Below are 20,261 nucleotides of genomic sequence, written 5' to 3' on the forward strand. Positions count from 1 at the left end.
AATGGAAAACTATGCAGTAACGGGAATGATAAAACAAACTCCAAACACCTACAACAATACAGATGAATCCCAGAGACATCATGTTGAGCGAAAGAAGTCTGACACAAAAACTAACATGCTGTAGGATACCACTAATGTAATCTATAAAACTAGATAAAACCAGTATGTGCTACAAAAATACAGAATAGGGGTTACCTCTGGGGAGAAGTGACTGGAAGGGAGTCCAGAGGATCCCTCTGAGGTGGTGGACAGGGATGGTTCTTCATCTGGCACAGGTGTGTTCACTTTGCAGAAATTAAGTTGTAAACTTATGTGCACTTCTCTACATGTGTATTATAATCTACCAAAAATATATAAATACTTATATATAATTAATTTTATATTAGTTATATACATATATACTTAAACAAACATAAAAAACCTAAGTGTCCATCAGCGGGCAACTGGCTAAACTATGGGATACCTATTCAATGGAATTCTGGGCAGTCATGAAGAAAACGTGGAGTAGCTCTCTCTGAATAAATTTGGAAAAATATCCACTATATGTAAAGTTAAACAAAGAAGTTGCAGAACATAAATTACGGACATAAATCTTTATTATAATTTAACAGGGAGATCCGAGGTTAAATGGCTATTAGTGGCTATCACTTGAGGATGGGATTTGTAGGACTTTGACACTCTGCCTAATGAATTTTTATAGTGTTGGAATTTATTTACAAATACGTATTATGTTTGTACTGAGGGAAAAAAGGACATTTAGAAAATTAAGATGAACAAAATATATCTTAAGTTTGAGATTGTTATTATTTCATCATCCATGAAGATTAGGGTTTTTGATAGATGAAGGAAAGAATAATAGAATAAACGCAGTGTCTTGCCTTCAGGGTTGCTATCTGAACCCATTGATGGAGGTCACTTTGGTTTGTTGCTGGCAATCTTAACAATGGTTTCAAATTAGCACTTCTTTGCTGGGTTGCTCTACATTCAAATCTAGTTGTGGTGTGGCCACCACAAACAAGATTCTTGGCCACACAAAGAATGCGTCTACAAAATGGTAAAACAACTGAATTTGTTTGATTAAATTAACAAAACCATATACTCAGAGGAAGGAAAAATCAAAACAGCTACACCCAAAGTAATCCACTCAGATGGGTGGTTCATGAAATGCACCCATTCATTAAATCAACATGTTAGCAGCCTCAAGTGGACTCTGTGAGAGATTCAATTGCAATGCAATACTCCTAAATAAATCAAGAGACCATAAAAGACACTTTCTTTGGCCCATCATTAGCAAACATTTTCTGAGTGCTCACTGTGGTTCTGCCATCCTGCTAAAACTCTGGGGATGTGATACCACCTATATAATTGCAAATGTCATTGTGTTGAGTGTTCTTAATTCCACCCATGACACTGAATGGAAATTAGAAAAAAATCCACTGATTCAGGCAAAGTTGATAAAACTACAACTTCTCATATACAATAAAGGTCTGACAGATGTAACAATTCATAAGGTAGAATAAGTTGTGTTCAATGGATCTCAACCATGGCTACATGTTATATTTGATCGAAACAGAATTTCTGGAGGTGGCAACTGGCCATCAATCTTTATAAAAGCTCCCTCAGGTGATTCAAAAACATAGTAAGAGTTGGAGCCATTGCTTAGACCAAGTAAATCAGAAACTAGGTAGAATGGAACCCAGGCAAAAATATTATTTAAAAGCTACATGAATGGTTCAAAAACATAGTCTATGTTGAGAAACACTACTTCTAAATTTATATTATAAATGAAGCCAGAGGTGACACTTCAAGAAGCATTTTGTAAAGAGACTCAATACCACCTCTCCTTATCTTGTGCAGTTTTATTAGTAAATGATCACAAGGTAGTATTCTACTGTGTTATGGTTTCAGATGTTTCATGTAAATTATATCTATTATCTCCATGTTCTCTATTTACAACATTTCATTTGATTTCAATGACAATCCTATACAGAATGTAATATCCCCATTTTACATAGGAGGCTAACAAGGCTTGACAGAGATTCAGCATCAATCCCTCAGTTTCACAAAGTCAAGATTCCACAGTCTATATAGTCATATTATGCTCTATATGCCTGAAAGCAGTGTACCAAACAAATAATGTTTTCTAAGTATCTATTATGAGCTAAATTCTCTTCTAGGCACTGAGGAGATGGAGAATAACTATAAGATAGGGTCTTCTTTAGCATACAGCTCACAGTCTAGCTGAGAAGCTAGTATCAGATAGCCATGTTTGGAGGATTTTGCAGGAAGATTTCTGAATTGGTAGGAGATTGGTCCTGACTGTATTCCTTCCAAGATTTTTCTCTATGACACAAATTTTGCTGGAGAATAAAAGTAAAATTATTTGTGTAGGAGGCAGAATAATGCCCCCAAAAATATGTCCACATCCAAATCTCAAGAATATGTGAATATGTTATGCTACCTGGCAAAGAGGAATTAAAGTTGCAGATGGGATTAATGTTGCTAATCATATGCTGTTAAAATAAAGAGATTGTCCTGAATTATGTATATGGGACTAATATAATCATAGGAGCAACTTAAATGTGGAACAGGGAGGCAGAAGGGTCAGTGTCAGAGTGATGTGATGTGAGAAAGACTCACCAGGCCATTTCTGACTTTGAAGATGGAGGAAGGAACCATGAGCCAAGGAATGTGAGTGGCTTCTAGAAAATGGAAAAGTCAAGAAAAATGATTCTCCCCTACAGTCACCAGGTACCATGATTTGAACCCAGTGAGACCCATTTCAGACTTCTGACCTCTGGAACTGTAAGATAATAAATTTGTGTTGTTTTAAGCTACTAAGTTTGTGGTTATTTATTATAGAAGCAACAGGAAACCAACACAATGTCTTCCCAATTTTTGAAGAGGGAAATAGAAGGCTCAAAAAGGAGAAATTTTGTAGCTTTTACCCAAGCTATCATATCTGTAGTCCCAAATCTTGATCCCTTTCTCAGGCCTATTAAATGAGAATCTGCCTTTCAACAAGGTCCTGGCCTAGTCATGTGATTTCTAGCAAGCTCCCAGGTGCTGGTGGTCCCCAAAGGTTCTCCGATTTAAGCATTAAAGTTCATCAGAATCATGGGGAAGCTTGTTAAAATAACACAGACTGCTGGGCCCTACCCCAAGAGTTTTGGATTCAGTAGGTGTGGGAGGGGGCTCACAACGTGCATTTCTAATAAGTTCCCAGGTGATACCAATGCTGCTGGTCCACTCACCACATTTTGAGAGCCACTGCATTAGATGACACTAATAAACATGTAAGAGGAAAGAAGTGGCACTTATTATTCAACTAAAATCCATGATGGACCTCATTATTAACTGACATTTTATAGCAAGTGAGTGATCTGTTTAACAGTCTGTACTTTATATACTTGCTCTGTGAAAAAGGCACCACATAGCCCTGGGGTTTCGGGCAACGCTTGTGGGCAAAAATAGCCACATCTTTGGAACACCAAAGCATCAGATCTATAGATGTATTTCCCCAAAACCCAAAAACACATTTTCATGTGTATCCGTATTTTCTCCTTGCAGCATTCTATATGGCACAACTGGCAACTGTGGGTATTGACATGCTCCACATCTTATAAGACAACCTGAGGCACTGGAAATTTGCTTGAGCAAGATTTCCCAACTTCAATGCTACTGACATTTGGGGTTGGATAATTCTTTATTTGGGGGGCTTTCCCGTGCATTGTAGAATACTTAACAGCATCTCTGGCCTCTACCCACTAGATGCCAGGAACATCCGTATCCTCCAATTGTGACAACCAAAAATGCTTCCAAATATTATAAAACGTACCCTGAAGGGCACAATCATTCCTGGTTGAGGGCCACTAATTTATCTGATTCTCATGAATGTTTTTACGAAGATATAATAGATCTGGAAAGAGATCATTGAGTTCCACAGCACACCTTGGACAGGACATAAGATTCCTGAGTTGCTGTTTGGTCAGATAATGAATTCAAGCTGATCCATATCATGTTGGGCCTTCTGTAAGCTACTGAGTGGGGAACATATCTTTCCAGATGAACAACGACACAGATTGTTTTTTTTCCAAACATTTTGCTCTTACTCAATTTTACAGCCGATCTGTGAGACCCAAACTCCCTCAGATGTTCTGTCTATTCCCCATCCTAAATACCAGGGTGGGAGAACAGGTAAAGGGGAGAATCTTAAAAATATGCACATTTAAATTTTGAAAACATCTTTGAAACATGTATTTTAAAATAAATGTAAGTCAGCTTGAGTTTAAGGGCCTCAGTAATATCCCTGATAAAAACAAGAGCTACATTCTGTAATTGGTACAGTCCACGATAAATAAAAAGGAAATATACATTTTGTACTTACAGAGAAGCCACTATATAATGGCAACCTACTTGTAAACACAATCTGGCTTTACTAATTTGCATCTGATAGCAATGCCATACACAGGGCATCAAGTCCTAGAGGGTCAAGGCTGCACAGTCTAAGGTAGTTTGAGAGAACGCTTCCTTTAAACTGAGAAAAACAAAGATACCAGTTACTACCACAATCACTTTGTGATTCCCACTCTGAGCAGGACAGATCCTAAGAACTAGAAAGGATCATAGTCATGATTTCTTTAGCCCATTTATTTACAAATGGATTTACCAGGGAGGATGAGAGCTTCCTTTACTTACACAATTCTGAAAAGAAAAGAGGTCACACTTATACTTTCTGAAATTTACACATTTCTAAAGTCCATGTGCTGCCTCTTTTTCCTCCATTCCTGAGACTAAGTTAGATTAGTAGGGTATGATCATACTGTGATTGCCCACTTGTTTTTGTTACCTACGGTATAAATCAAATTTCATGCTTCCTTTTGCTGTTCAAGGGGTGTTTATAGTCTGCAGAGTAATGTTAAAGCTGACTTAAGTAAGACTCTTTGAGAACCATTAATTCTTACTGTTGTAACATAAAACAGCCCAAATCCAAATTTAGACACTTTTTGAATTATTGACACCATTATTCCAGTCCTTTATAAGGAAGATAAAGACCACTGGCATATACTATTTAATTTTAAAAAATAATTTCTATCTTTTAAAATTTCTTTTTATTTCCATAGGTTTTTGGGGAACAGGTGATATTTGGTTACATGAGTAAGTTCTTTAGTGGTGATTTGTGAGATTTTGGTGCACCCATCATCACCCTCTATCTTTTTTAGTGACCGAAAAAATAAGTGTTTTTCCCCACCAGCTATTGTTTGAACAATAACTTCATCTAAATAACAGTTGTGCCTCTTGTCCCTAGTCATCTCTTTCCTATTTTCTAAAACGAATCACAGAGTTTTGGAACTCAGGGTACAAAGTTTGAACCTTCACAGACCCTGAAATAGTTGTCTTTCCACAACAGCACCCTGGGTCCAGGCACCCACCTCACTTTATACAATCCTACACCCGGCTCAGTTCTTAGGTAACTGCCAATCTGTGGGTTTCAACTGGGGGCGAATTTGCCCCCTCATTCCCCACCAAACATATGTGATGTCTGGAGACACTTTTGGTTAGTCACAACTTAAGAGGGAGGGTGGCTGCTGCTAACACCTAGAAGGTGGAGGCCAGGGATGCTGCTAAACATCCCGCAGCAAAGAATTATCTGGCCCCAAATGCCAAGAGTGCTAACACTGAGAAACCTTTATGTAGAGGTTCTCAGAGACCCATTTTCCAACCATATGTTGTATGACTCTATTTCTATGAAATGTCCCAAACAAGCAAATCCATAGAGACAGGAAATAGATTGGTAGTTGTCTAGGGCTAAGGGGAGGGGAATGGGAATTGACTGTTACTGGGTATGGGATTTCTTTTCAAGTGATGAAAATGCTCTAGAACTAGACTATGGTGATGGTGGCAAACTTGGACGAGTTGATGGGTGCTGACGAGTTGATGGGTGCAGCACACCAACATGGCTCAAGTATACACATGTAACAAACCTGCACGTTGTGCACATGTACCCTAGAACTTAAAGTATAATAAAAAATATATATATACTAAAACCCACTCAAGTGTACCCTTTCAACACGTGAACTTTATAGTATGTGAATTATGTATTAATAAAGTTATTAAATCATTTTTTATAGACCTTTCATTAACTAGCTTTTATTTCTTACTAAACAAAAGCTTATATTGTAGAGCAGTTTTGAATAGCTGTAGGTTTCTCTGGAGAATATTCTCTGGTAACAGTTTTTGAATGCAACCTTATATTTCACAGAAAAAACATTATGGTCTTTATTTTTACGAACTTATCTATTTCCAGTTGTTCTCATAATGTTATCGTTTTATCTGGGGCCCTGAGATATGCCTCATTCATCTGTGAGCAAGTGGGTGAATAGTGTCTGAGCCAGGGCCAAAGCCCAGGGGTCTTGCATCTGCTCTGGCTTTCAATGTGATGTGAAGACAGCCAAGTCATCTGATTGCTTTGTGTTTCTACTTTCTCATTCTTGACACAAGTCTGAGCTTCCAGATGAACTTTCTTGTAGAAACCCTAGCAAGCAAGGACAGTGGATACAAATGCTCAGTGCTTTGCCACTGCAGAGGGGACACAAGTGGATTTCCCTGTCCAACATCCAGGGTCTCTCTGTTCCCAACAGCCATCTGCCATTGCCATTTTTCTACCTAAAACCTCTGCTGCCTCCTAGCTGGTCTTTTTCTGCACACCAAGCATGCTCTGCCCATTCCCATTTCTCTTACTTCCAATGACTCAACCCTATGAGGAAATGGCCTCTGTGTCTATCCAAATCCTTCACATCTCCAAACCCTGAAGCCCCTGGCACACAATGAACAATAGAATTATTTTAGGCAAGGAATTCTACATTTAATTGCTAAGATCATGGAAGCATAAGAAGATGTCACCTTTTGGCCTTCAGCTCCTCTTATGCCCTCCACCTTGCACCACACCAGCAGTACTGGGTTCCTGCCAGCTAGCTAACACACTGGGACATTTCCATGCTGGTGCCTTTGTGCTGATCCCAGAGATGCTCAGGTGAACACCTCATCTTCTTCAAGAAATTGTTTAAAACTGACCACCCTATTGAAATGTGCAACTCAGTACTTCTAATCCTTCTTAGCTGCTCTACTTACTCCTTTTCCATAGGCTTTCTCTTCTTCTGCTGTACTTATTATATCCGTTGTTCATAGTTGCTTTCTGTGAGACTGCGAGTAGGAGTCTTTGTGTGTTTTAATCACTGATGTAAAACATAAACCTAGAATATACCCGGCATGCGGGAGGTGACCAATAAACATTTAAACATGTAAAATGCTTAGAACCATGGCTGGCAATAAAGGTTAGTTTTATCTTCATCATAGTTGTCATCATCAACTTTATCATCATGTGGCAACCCTTACACTATTGTTCTGTACCATTACACTATGTTTAGCCTTTTATGTATCTATATTTTACATAATGTATAAAGGCTGTAAATGTTTTGAGGGCTGATACCATACCATATATATTTGTTAATATGTGTCTTTTAAAAAATTAAGATATAGTTCACATACCATAAGAGTCACCACTTTAAAGTGTACAATTGAGTGACTTTTAGTACATTGACAAGATTGTGCAATCACCACCACTATCTAACTCCAGAACATTTCTATCATCACAAAAAGAAACCTGGTGCTCATTAGCAGTAACTCCCCATTTCCCGCTTCCCTCAACCCCTGGCAACCATGAATCTACTTTCTGTTTCTATGGATTTTGCCTATTCTTGGCATTTCCTATAGAATCATACAGTATATGGTATTTTATGACTGGCTTCCTTCACTGAATGTAATGTTTTCAAGGTTCATCCATGTTGTTGTATGGATCAGTGCTTCATTCCATTTTATGATTGAACAATATTTTTAAAAACTACTAATCTGTGTATGTCTCCACTGAACCTCAGCAGGAAAGTTGAATTTACTTTGGTGTATTTTACCCAATAAACAGGAATAAAAATGCTTGTTTTTACATTACTGTCCTACCTCTTTTAACACAGATGTACCATTTTCACTCCTGACAGTTACCAGTTAATTATAATCCAAACAACACACTTTTCAACTGCATATAATTTCCCTTGTTGAAAATTGTTCCACCTGATATTTAGCAAATACCTATGGAATTTTCAAATTACAAGTTGTATGAACTCTTACTGTGAATGTTTATATTATTAAAATATTTCCTACTCATGATTTAAAAGGGCTCTCTCACTTTAAAAAATCATGTGTTTTTTTTTTTTGTCTTGGATTTTACGTTCAATCTTTTTTCCCCCTAAGAATGAACATTGGATATACCCAGAGCCTATGCAAGTAGCACTATCACTTACTCATCTCTCTTGCTGAACACGAATGAGAAATATCATACTCCAAACTTCTTATATTTCCCCTGCATTTGTTGCATTCACAGATTATTTAAAAGAAATAAATTTAAACCTTGGCTACCCAGAGATTTTTCAAGGAGTCCCTAGATAACTACTGTTAGTCTTTTGATGAATAGCTCCCCAAATGGAGAAAAGGGAGAGCAGGGAGGGAGGGAGAAAAAAATTAGAGAAGGGGACTTTAAAAAACCTATTTTTCCACTTAACAATGTGTCACCAACATCTTTTTATGTTGACAAATACAGAGTGTCATCCTCATCTTGAATGCTATTTGTGCCATAATCAATTTGAACCAGCCCCACTATTGGTAGACATTTTGTTTTAAATGTTACTTCATAGGCCAAGCGCAGTGGCTCATGCCTGTAATCCCAGCACTTTGGGAGGCCGAGGCAGGCAGATCATGAGGTCAGGAGATCGAGACCATCCTGGCCAACATGGTGAAACCCTGTCTCTACTAAAAATATAAATATAAAAAGTAGCTGGGCATGGTGGCATGTGCCTGTAATGCCAGCTACTCAGGAGGCTGAGGCAGGAGAATCACTTGAACCCGGGAGGCAGAGATTGCAGTGAGCTGAGATGTGAAGGATTTGGATAGACACAAAAAGAAAGAAAAGAAAAGAAAAAAGAAAAAAACCCCACAAATTTATCTATCATAGTGTATTTGCTTGGAGTATATTATAATTTGAACTAAGAGGGTCAGAGCCAAATGTAATGAGAATGTTAGGATGATAGATCCTAGCACTTTTACAGCGTCTCCCTTTTCAGGTACTTATCAGAGGTCATTTGCACAAAAATCCACAGGAGCAGTTGACAGCGATGCTGAATTATCCATCTTAGCTATTAAAAAGATCCATCTAAATCACTGTAGGATTTCTTTCAGAATCCACATTTTCTATATTTACAATGTCATGGAACACTTTTCTACATTTTCATTAATTAATCAACACATTTATCTAGCACCTACTTTGTATAAGAGCTTTTTCTAGGTACCAAGGAGCACCCAAGAAAGTATAAGACACAATACGTGATTTCTAAGGGTTGCAATGGAGTCAAAGTTACAATGTATTTTGGGATTCATCAGTGGTTTTTTTGCCTAAGATCTGAAGATCATACAACTCCAACTCTACCCCAGCAAAAAAAAACAAATATCCTAGAGAATGATGTTTTCTTATAAGTAAACATCTACAGAGAAAATATTTAAAAGCCAACTTTGGCTCCAGCTACTTAAGAAGACTCACTGTTGAAATTATTCTAGAATATTGGACAACCCTGGGGATGCTTTAAAAGAAGACTCAAGAGTTGAACTCTTATAGATGATAGGAAAGGCTTTTCAAACTCATAATACCTGACTTATCCAAAGACCACCCTCATACCCCAAGTGCTGTTGAAACCCAGGCAGTAAGCCAGTGGAGAAGAACTCCAAAACAAAACAAACACCCTCCCAGCAGTCAAAAATAAGTGTCACAAAACCGAAATTCATTTGGTTTTCTCACAGGTGAGGCCCTCCCAGGCCAGCCCCACTTAAGAGTGTTCCTTTACTTTCAGTTCATCCATACTTTAACAAGCTTGGGCATATGACTTTCTAGCATACTATAAATTAGAAGCAGCAAATTAGAAGCGGGGAAGTTGCTAGCATAAGCATTGTGAGAACAGCAAAATGTACTGGGCTGCGAGTCAAGAAAAAGAATACCTACTACAAAAAATGAGCAAAAGAACTATTTTATGCAGTCAATTTATTCATAAATAAAATAATTACTTATAGGAAAAATATTTCAATTGAAATTTCATTTTCCTCAAAAACATTCAGCAATTTTTAAGCTGTGTAAGTGGGGCCTAAATTAGTAGAAGAGATTTCAAACACAGATCCATTATTTTACTGTCCTATGACTCAGGATATGCAGTAGGGGAAAATCAATTATTTCTATGGAATCGGCCATCAAAGCTTGTTCAACTGTCCATGGGGAATTAGCGGTAACTCACTATTCAGTGGTCCAGAGGAATTAACGCCACATTAAGGAAGCATCCTGTTGATCATTATGGCCAAATATATCATCCTTTCATTCTTAAAAGGTGAGAAAAAGTGTTAAGATCAATCTTTCTAAAACTACAAGGCCACTAGTAATTCATCATTGCCTTCATTAGTAGAGATTACCCACAACTTTGTAGAAAAAAAACATCCTGAGTCCTTTCAGGCACTCCAGTATATGTAATTATATAAAATGGGGGAAAAAGATTGAAAGTGAACATAATGTGACCCACATTTTCCTTCCTCTCCCTTACCACCTTGCTGTACACCCCTGCCAATCCTCCTAAGGTCCATTTTCTGACTTCTTTCAAAGGGAATCCTTCTTGTCTCTGATAAAAAATTCACCAATAAATATATTCATAAATAAATGCAAATCCTGAGGACATGTGGCTTTTAGAATCATATTCTATGTTTCTTTTCATGTATACATTTTACCTGTTACAATCTTCCACTTCCTTCTTTGCAATCTCTCTCTCCCTGATTGGAAGGTCTTACCTTTCTTTGCAATGTTCATCCCTACTGATTTATCCCCAAAGATCATCTTGGAATCTTGTTTATTAGCATTCTTTTAACATTTACTGTATGCCAGCTGACAGGGTTGGGGAGAGTAATAAATAGTCTTCCATTTCCCCAGAGATGTCGGTCATCTACTTTTCACACTAATTCCCTGAGCTAGGTTCTGTTATTATTCCCATTCTACATATCAGGAAATTGAGGCTCAGACAGGCTAAGTAATTTGTATATATACATATAAACATATATGTATATGTACAAACTTTATAAATATTACTTGAGTATTCAAAGAGATCCAGGTATAGCATCAACTGTATCTGGGTAGATATTCAGTACCTCCTTTGTTGATCTAATATTGATGGACGACTCGTCAGTTAGCTCCTGTCACTAATTACAAATTTGCTCAATTAGATCAATCTAATCAAATTCCAGAATAAAAGAAAAAAACCCATGTGTTATACCAAGGTAGAGGGGTAAACCACACATGAATTTAATAGGTATATGATCAGAGTTTCTTTTAGAAAGTGAATAGCTTTGGTTATTGCTTAGGGAAAGGAGAGGCTGCTGAGAACATGGAAACAAAGTAGCTAGCCAGACAGTTAAGAGGCTCTGGAAAATAGAGAGGAATTTGGATTTGCCTGTATGAGAAAGTGGGATTGGGCCAGAAGGATGTGAGCAAAGAAGGGAGGCCATACTGAGAGGCCAAGTTGCTCCGTGAGATGGGAGGGAAAGGACAACATCCCCTGTGACATGAGTTTGTTTGTAAAAAACAAAATTTATTTTTAAATGTGCTGTCTGGTGTGCACTCCTTGCCTTGTAGTATAGATCATCAGTAAAAGTTTTGCTACTGCAAGAACCTTAAGTTCCTGATTGTTTTTATGGTAGATCGGTTTCAGGATGGGGACGAGAAGGGGCTTTGTCCCCTGTTTTGGTGGACACCAGAGTGGTGATAAAGGAGCAGCCACAGGGAACAGAGAAAAATACCTTCAATGGAAGCAGAAAGTAGAGCAGTGGTGATCCCAAAATTGTAATTCCTCAGAGAGATACTAGAGAGAGCTTTGGGTTTTTACCCAAATGGGAATTTGAATCAATTTCTCCTGATCTGAAAGGGCTGCAAAAATCCTGGAGGATATCCAGATTACACTAGAGAATCTCAACCACCTAGCTTGATTTTTGTAAAGAACAATGTTGTTTGCTAGAACCGAGGAAAAGACGACGGCAGAGGAGCTTCTTAAAAATAAATCTGAATATATCAACATGTGCAGTCAACTAATTTGCTGACTTCAAAATAGCCTGATGAAACTCTTTGCCTGTTAAACCTATTATTGCCCGTAATGAAAGATTCCATATGCACTAATCACAACATACAGCCTTATGTCTGATCATAGCTTCTAAAAAATCATGATACAGGGATTTTTAGTTATACTCAACACATTTTTCCTTTAGAAACCGGATTGGTTGTTATAGATGCCATGAATGATATAAATTGAGCTCATAGTTGGAAGAAATCTAAAGGATCAAGCATCCCTGAGTTTCAAACAGAAACTTGCACTGAATACATTCAAAGGTATGTGGATTTTATTTATAATTTGATATCCTTTTTATTGTGCTTATTTCTTTCTCTGAATTTCTTTTAAAAGATACAAATGTATTCTACATTTCTAATACTATATGCCATCAATAGTTACTTTTTAGTTGGCCCATAATTAAATTAGACTCTGATTACCGAAATAATTTTTTTTTTTTTTTTTTTTTTTTACTTTATAATGCAACAAAGTGCTTGTTTAATTCCAAAGCTCTTTCTTGGGCCACATTTCACAGTAAAATATTTATTTTAGTTAATTATCACTTAAAGTAAAAATAATACTTTCACAGGCTGTGATCTACTACTTTGAAAAGCTTTCTATTTAATTACATAAAATAGAACCATCAATGAAGTGATTTTTCTCATTAACCCAGACAAAGAAAAAACAACAACAAATTTAGGAGTTAGGAAATCAGTGTACTTTTCATAGGCAGCATAATTACATGTAATATTCACTTCCTATACAAAATTTAAGGTCTTTCTTCTGACAGTTTTCCAAGTTAGTCAATAATTTGTGCCACAAATCAATGTGCACATTTTAGAATGACCTGTTTTGATTAATGTCCCAAGGGTCTTATTTATAGAATAATTACAGAGAAACATCAAACAAAACGAAGATTCCATTGAAAGAAAATGAAACCTCTGAGGCAGAAAGTATTCAAAATTCATTGAAAAATCACATAAAATTAGTACTATCCTCTCCTGTTAGTTCAGCCACATCTTTTGCTCCACAATCTGGAGCTCAGAGATGTTACTGGAGGGTCTTGCCTGAAGTTCTATAGATAGGAACTTCTGGAACTAAAATCTACTATCTTGGAAAATTAACATATTTTCTCAAATGATTAGTCCTTGCTTTTAACAGTAGCAGTACCCAGGTAGACTGTGCAGGAGACATTTCCGTGCCTCCTTGTTCTAAAATTATAAAATACTGTGCACTTTGATGATCTTCCCAACCTTTAGAGCCAACTTTATTCTGTTAATCATTAATTATAAATATCATTTAGCTTCTATGACTATGGGCTGTATGGGCATAGGAAAATGGCATGCAAAGTCATATGAGGATAGATCATTCATGTCCCTGTAACTTGTTCAGCCCTCAACCTAAATTAAATGCATCTTTGTCACTATTGTGACTCTACAAACAATGAAACAGGCTGAGAGCTGGAAATCACATATGACTGAAGTAAATTCACAAAGAATGGCTCCATCCTTCTTACTAGCAATAGACTAATGTAGATTACGTGTGTTTTATGGAGCATTCATTACATCCATGTTTCAGAAGAGATAAGAAAAGTGGATGTTGATTTACATTTCAGAACCATCAAGAAATGGGGACCTGGATTTTATTTGCCTGCCTCCTGGGAGCAGCTTTTGCCATGCCTGTGAGTAAAACACCCCTTGCATAAGTCTGTCCAATTTCACAAGCTTGAAAATAAAAATCTGCCCACAGTTGGTGAAATTAGGGTTTAAAACAGTATGAGATCAGATGTCTTCATACGTCTCCGGGTTGAAGAAACACTTCAGGAGCTTGTTTTAAAAAGACAGATTCTCAAATGCCTCTACCAAAAATTCTGATATGGTACAGCTGGGCTGGGGCCCAGGACTCCGCATTTTTATAAGCACCCCAGGAGATTCTGTTGGAACTGTTAGCTTGTAAATATCACCACCCATCTAGATGGAGGAAGCTTTTGGAGGAGACCCTTGAAAGGTCTCCACAGAAAGTGCTTAACCAGCTTTGGACAAATATTACAGAGATGCCAGTTTTGTCTAAAACCCAATTCCTCTCAGGTTTCCAAATCTCTTCCTGCCCTCCATATATTGCTGCTGTTACCCCTCAAGGGGTAAGACTTTTGTGCTAGGAATCCACTTTTTGAGCCATCTTCCTGTTCTCAGAGGCCCCACCTCTTTGGGTACATCTGATAAGTACATGGCTTTTTTTGTGGTTGCCTGGGATCCTGCCTACACCCAATACATAGTGATATATTTTATATTCAAATGTATTAAAGATCAGGACATTAGACCCACTCTGTCTGGACACAGGTGCATAAGGACAGAGAACTTAGATCACATGCATGCCAAGCAGGCTGCATCTGCTTTTTGGTGGAATAAAGAGCAGTTGATACAACCAGAAGCCAGCAAGCTTGCACGCCTGCCTCCTCTCTTCCTCTCTCACCCAGAAAACCAAGATTCTGTGCTCTGACTTCCTGAAATCCTGAATTGTAGCGATTCCTAGTTTCTTCAGGGGTCCCTGCCTTACAAATTCAGCCCTTTTCCCACTCTCTAAGCTGGTATTGATCAAGAGGGCATACAACCTGACTAAAACCATTCACATCCAGATGAGAGTGAATAAACCTTCCTATGAAATGTGAGCATTTTTAAAGAATATAATAGAGCCAATCCTAAATGAGGCCAATGTCTGAGGGAGATTTTCTGCATGACTGTCTCTCCTCCCTGGACCCCAGGAACAACCAGAGTTCCACAATACAGGCACCAGACACTTGGCCCCCAGTTTTGAGAGGATAGACAGTCCTGATTCAGATCATCATTCAGGTGGCCTTTTATTTTTAACTTTAAAATTTTTCTGCCATAAAACCATTGGCAGAATAATAAAAAAAGATTGGCTTAAACATCATAAATGAACTCTTTCATTTTCCATGCGATTTATAATGTTTCCACTTTGCTCCACCCATCTTGTTCTGGCATTTATCAATAATTCCCACCTTGTGGTTTCTTTTGTGGCTTCTTTTGTTGTATGGATGTGTTGTTTACTTTGCATGTCAATTATGAGAAATCCCTTTGAACGTAAAGTACTTGACCAACTCCTGATCTACAAGGGAACATTTGTGAGACAATTCTCTCCTTGTTGATATTTCTTTATTGTGTAAAAGAAGCACACTTCTCTCCCCAATATGGGATGAGTTTTATCAGCAAGTAAACTGTTGGGCAGGATAGGGTAGGATTCATCGAAAACACTGGGCGTGGGGGTGGGATGTTGTCCAAAGATCACTGGAGAATAAATGTGTGCTGGTTTCTGCTTCCAGGTCTCCAACCATAAGACTATAACCCCAGGAACAGTCATATAGCTGTTTTGGACCTCTTTAAAATAAGAGGTCTCCTCATCTACACAGCACATTTGTTCAAACTAAAAACAGACCTCAAGTATATTCTGTACTATATAGATTTTTAAAAGTAGCTTCAGTCTCCTTTAATGTGAACAATTGCATACTGACTTAATCTCTTCCTCTCTCTTCTCTTCCTTCACTCTCTCCTTTCCTCTCTCTTTCTATTCTCCTCCTCTCCTCCCTATAAAAGCTACCACCTCATCCTGGGCACCCTGGTTATATCAACTTCAGCTATGAGGTAATTTTTCTCTTTACTAATTTTGACCATTGTTTGCGTTAACAATGCCCTGGGCTCTGTAAAGAATAGTGTGTTGATTCTTTATCCCAGATGTTTCTCAAGTGGTCCTGATTTTACAGTTCCTACCACCAGCTTCCCAGTTTAAGCTCTGATGGTTGGCCTCAAGCCTGTGTCGTCCCAGCAGCCTCCTGCCTGGCCACTCTGACTCAGTCTCTCCTCCTAAATATGGCCGTAAGCTTACCCATCATGAACCACCACTCAGGGAGGCTCCATGATAGGGCAAAAAGTCAACTCTGACCAGCTTGGTTCTATCCCAGCTAGTAAAATGTAAGGATTAGGTAAGATGTTATTTAAGACTCTTTCCAGCTCAAAAACTCCTGATTCTAAGATAGTCACACTCTATGTGTGTCTCTCATTTGGCTCTGCTGAAATATTAGTGACTAAGTGGTATAGGAGAGACTCTGCAGAACAATGGAATGCATGAGTTTTGGACATTGGGTTTGAGGTTCTCCTCAACCTCTTACTAACTGTGTGACTTTGGGCAAATCATTTCCTCTTTCTGGAACCCTGGTTTCCTCATGTGGAGAAAGGAAATAATTATAATAACCATATATCAAAATATTGTTTGGAGAATAATATACTTAATGAATATGAAAAGTACTTTGTCAAGTATAATATGAGCAAGTTTACTAATTTTTTTGTATCAATTAAATGTCATATTACTGTATGAAGAATCCTCAAACCTAAGTCTAACCAAGTATATATACTGTTCAGAAAGGAATAAAATTCTTACTTTTCTCACAGGTTCAGGTAACAATCTGTGAGTTTATTTACTTATAAAAGCTGAAGACAAATGTTAATAAGAATTTGAGGCAAGATTTTCTGTTAAGCGTAAAAGATTGACACATCTGATGAGTAAATCTGTGTTTCCAGGATGAGGGACAGTGTTTGCACCTCTCTTTTTCCCATTGTGACATCAAAGAAAAAAATGAAATTAACATCATGTCATATTATTATGTCATAATTTTGTGTTTGTTTTGCTCTTACAATGAAAAGCAGGAATTACGGAATTAAACAGATTTACTCCTTTTGTCACCTCAGTCAAGTTAATGAACCTCTTTAATTCCCCATGATCTTATCTAAAAAGTGAGAGTAATAATACTTGCCTCCTAGCATATGAGAAAAGATGAAGAATGTGTGTGATGGATGTAAACACAGTGCCTGACACACAGGAAGCACCCGAAAAATGTTTACCTTCTTCTTTCTTTTGTAGAACTCACATTCTCAGGCTATCAATGTTGACAGGACTGCATTAGTGAGTCTATATTTCATACTGCATCAGTGAGTTTCTATATTGGATGAAAGTAAATTAAATCAAATGGGTTCTAATATCTTTTTCTCTTAAGGTGCTTACCCCTTTGAAGTGGTACCAGAGCATAAGGCCACCGGTATGTAGATATTTTGTTCTTTATTCCCTGAAAATATTAGGCATGCATTAAAATTCCCATATTAAGTGAAATATCATGTCTACTCCACATACAGACATTAATGGGAAATTTAGTTTGTAAAAAATCATATCTGTGTACACAGTTACAAATTTTTGCAAAGGAAAAATGAATAAAATACTCCTATAGCCATAATGGCAAAGAAAACACTGCTGCTTCTCTGGTTGGAGTCACCTGAGCCAATGGTAAACCTGCCTCTCTGTTTCTCACCAGTACCCTTCCTATGGTTACGAGCCCATGGGTGGATGGCTGCACCACCAAATCATCCCCGTGCTGTCCCAACAGCACCCCCCGACTCACACCCTGCAGCCTCATCACCACATCCCAGTGGTGCCAGCTCAGCAGCCCGTGCTCCCCCAGCAACCAATGATGCCCGTTCCTGGCCAACACTCCATGACTCCAACCCAACACCACCAGCCAAACCTCCCTCCGCCCGCCCAGCAGCCCTACCAGCCCCAGCCTGTTCAGCCACAGCCTCACCAGCCCATGCAGCCCCAGCCACCTGTGCACCCCATGCAGCCCCTGCCGCCACAGCCACCTCTGCCTCCGATGTTCCCCATGCAGCCCCTGCCTCCCATGCTTCCTGATCTGACTCTGGAAGCTTGGCCATCAACGGACAAGACCAAGCGGGAGGAAGTGGTGAGTATATTTTGAAGCCACTACAATGCAAATCCTGTTAAAATGGTGCAGCAAAATAGGTCCCAGAGTTCTAAGGTCTCTGACAACCAAGGGTCTAGAGTTGTAGTAGTTACAAGTCTATAATTCTATTAGTCCAAGCAATATGCTATACCTTTATATTAAAAACAAATTCATCTAAATGGCTTGGTAATTAAGACCACAGTTTTTATGGTAGGTTTCAATTTTACTATTACTGAATTTCTACCAGAATATATATTACCAAAACCCATTAATAGAAATATATATTACTAAACCCCATGAATGTTAAAGGCAACAGTATAAGGGAATATCAGTTTTCCTTATATTTCAAGGTTTGACTAGCAAGAATAGGCTAGAGTTGCACTGAAGGCTTAAGAAAAGAGGGAGCAGGTAATTTTGAGAGTGCAAATATCTGAACAGGTTACAAAAGGTAGACAGGAAATCTCTTCAAAAACCTACAGGAAGATTCCCCATTTCCAGTAGTTTTCAATCTAACTTGGAGGAGGCTAAACTAAACATACTGTTAGATTCCTTTTCTGTACTGGGATTCTACAGATGATTAAGCTTTTAGCAAGAAGTTACTGCAATTTAGCACGAAATCTTCCATTACAGGTAGCTCTTACAAATGAATGGGAATAGTCAACAAAACAACCTTAATCTACCTCCATAAAGTCTTACTTCTATGTATACGAGATTATGTGATCCTATCATGTATATGTATCCAACTGTAATTCCAATTTATACATGTTATGATGATTTGCCACTGAGAAGAAGAGAGAAGTGAGGTGGAAATGACCAGGATAAGAAGCTAGGACACATAGGTTCCAGTTGTGGCTTTGCCCTCAAAGAGAAGGCAGTATTGTGAAAGTCACTTCAAATGTATGGGTGTTTTATTTTCTTTTAAATGGGGGAAAATGACAAAATCAGATTATTTTCAAGCCTCTATCCAATTATAAATATCGTAGTTTCTGAATTAAAAAAATCATAATATATGTCATAAATGGCTTCATAATTGTGAGCATGTTTATGGAAAATATGGGGCAGAATTTTTTGAAAATTGATTGAATCCCAAGTAATCTGGCGCCTATCATTGACTATTTTAGTCTAAGGCACATGTTTTCTCTGTACATAGAAAATGCATTTATTTATCTCTTTATTAATAATTAACACCATGAAGTTTATAATGTGCTCACATCTTGACAAAGCTATTTATGGAAAGGTGACTTTGGGAAGACAGTTTGAACTCTTTAAAACTCAGTTTCTTTTTGTGTAAAATTTGAGTATAAACATTGATAGCTTCTTAGAGTTAATTTTATGGAAAATAAAATAGCATGATAAGCTTGGAGCCTGGCATGCAAGAAGTACTCCCCGAAAAGGTAGCAATTGTTATTTTGTTATAAAATAATAGGCTTTAAGTGTCCTGAAGGTGGAAGCAGTCCTCATGGACACCTAATATCTAATGACAACGAAATAACAAAGAAACTTTGGAAATTACAGAGTTCAGCTTAAATGGTTGTACATTGTTTTGACAAAACTGAAGCCAGACATGTTATAGTAAATGGTACTCACTAGGAACATTTGTAAATTATTTTAACTGTTCTTTTGCTATTTTTTTCAGGATTAAAAGATCAGAATATGAGAGGGGAATGAATACTTCAGTTGCTTTCAGGAATGACACAAGAACACAATGATTTTTGCTTATAATCACTTTACTTAGCAAATTCTGTAACTAAAAAAGTACCATTAGCAGACAATAAAATGCATTAAAAATCATTCATGTCTTTGTGTTCAATGAAACTTAAATTTTCCTATCATTTGAGACGATATATTATGAATGAGTATTCTTGAATAAGGTAGGAACTGCTCATTTAGTCATACAAATTCACCATTTGGCAAGCAAATAAGGAATATATTTATTTTTAGAGAAAATTTAAATTATACTATCTCAAATCTTTTTTAAAAAATGAAGTTTAAACATCAGTTAAAACAGTTGATAAAATGAAAATTTATGAACATGTACAATAACTAAAACCTGAACCAAATGAAGGGAAGTTTATATGAAAAATTCTTTACATTAAAAAATATAAACTTTTGAAGAATGTTTATATTATGAAACAAATTAGGACATGGAACACTGGCTTTATACTTCACACCACATTGGCAATCGAAATCTGGTCTTTTGATCTCACTCTATGGAAAAAGATTTTTAA

The 20,261-nt window shown here is 37.5% G+C and overlaps 2 protein-coding genes across 4 annotated transcripts in view; one reads left to right on the plus strand and one right to left on the minus strand.

Moving 5' to 3' along the window:
* Positions 1–20,261, minus strand: part of ARHGAP6 (Rho GTPase activating protein 6) — a 546,930-nt gene that overhangs the window by 155,646 nt on the left and 371,023 nt on the right. The gene's annotated exons all lie outside the window — the stretch shown is intronic.
* On the plus strand, positions 12,490–19,812 carry AMELX (amelogenin X-linked). Its single transcript, NM_001098513.2, has 7 exons — positions 12,490–12,511; positions 13,846–13,911; positions 15,842–15,889; positions 17,163–17,204; positions 17,296–17,337; positions 17,608–18,033; positions 19,670–19,812. Exons 2-7 carry the CDS (start codon positions 13,858–13,860, stop codon positions 19,673–19,675), a joined length of 618 nt encoding a protein of 205 aa, NP_001091983.1. The 5' UTR covers positions 12,490–12,511; positions 13,846–13,857; the 3' UTR covers positions 19,676–19,812.

The sequence above is a fragment of the Macaca mulatta genome, chromosome X, assembly GCF_049350105.2.
Source record: "Macaca mulatta isolate MMU2019108-1 chromosome X, T2T-MMU8v2.0, whole genome shotgun sequence".
In the NCBI taxonomy this organism is placed as follows: domain Eukaryota; kingdom Metazoa; phylum Chordata; class Mammalia; order Primates; family Cercopithecidae; genus Macaca; species Macaca mulatta.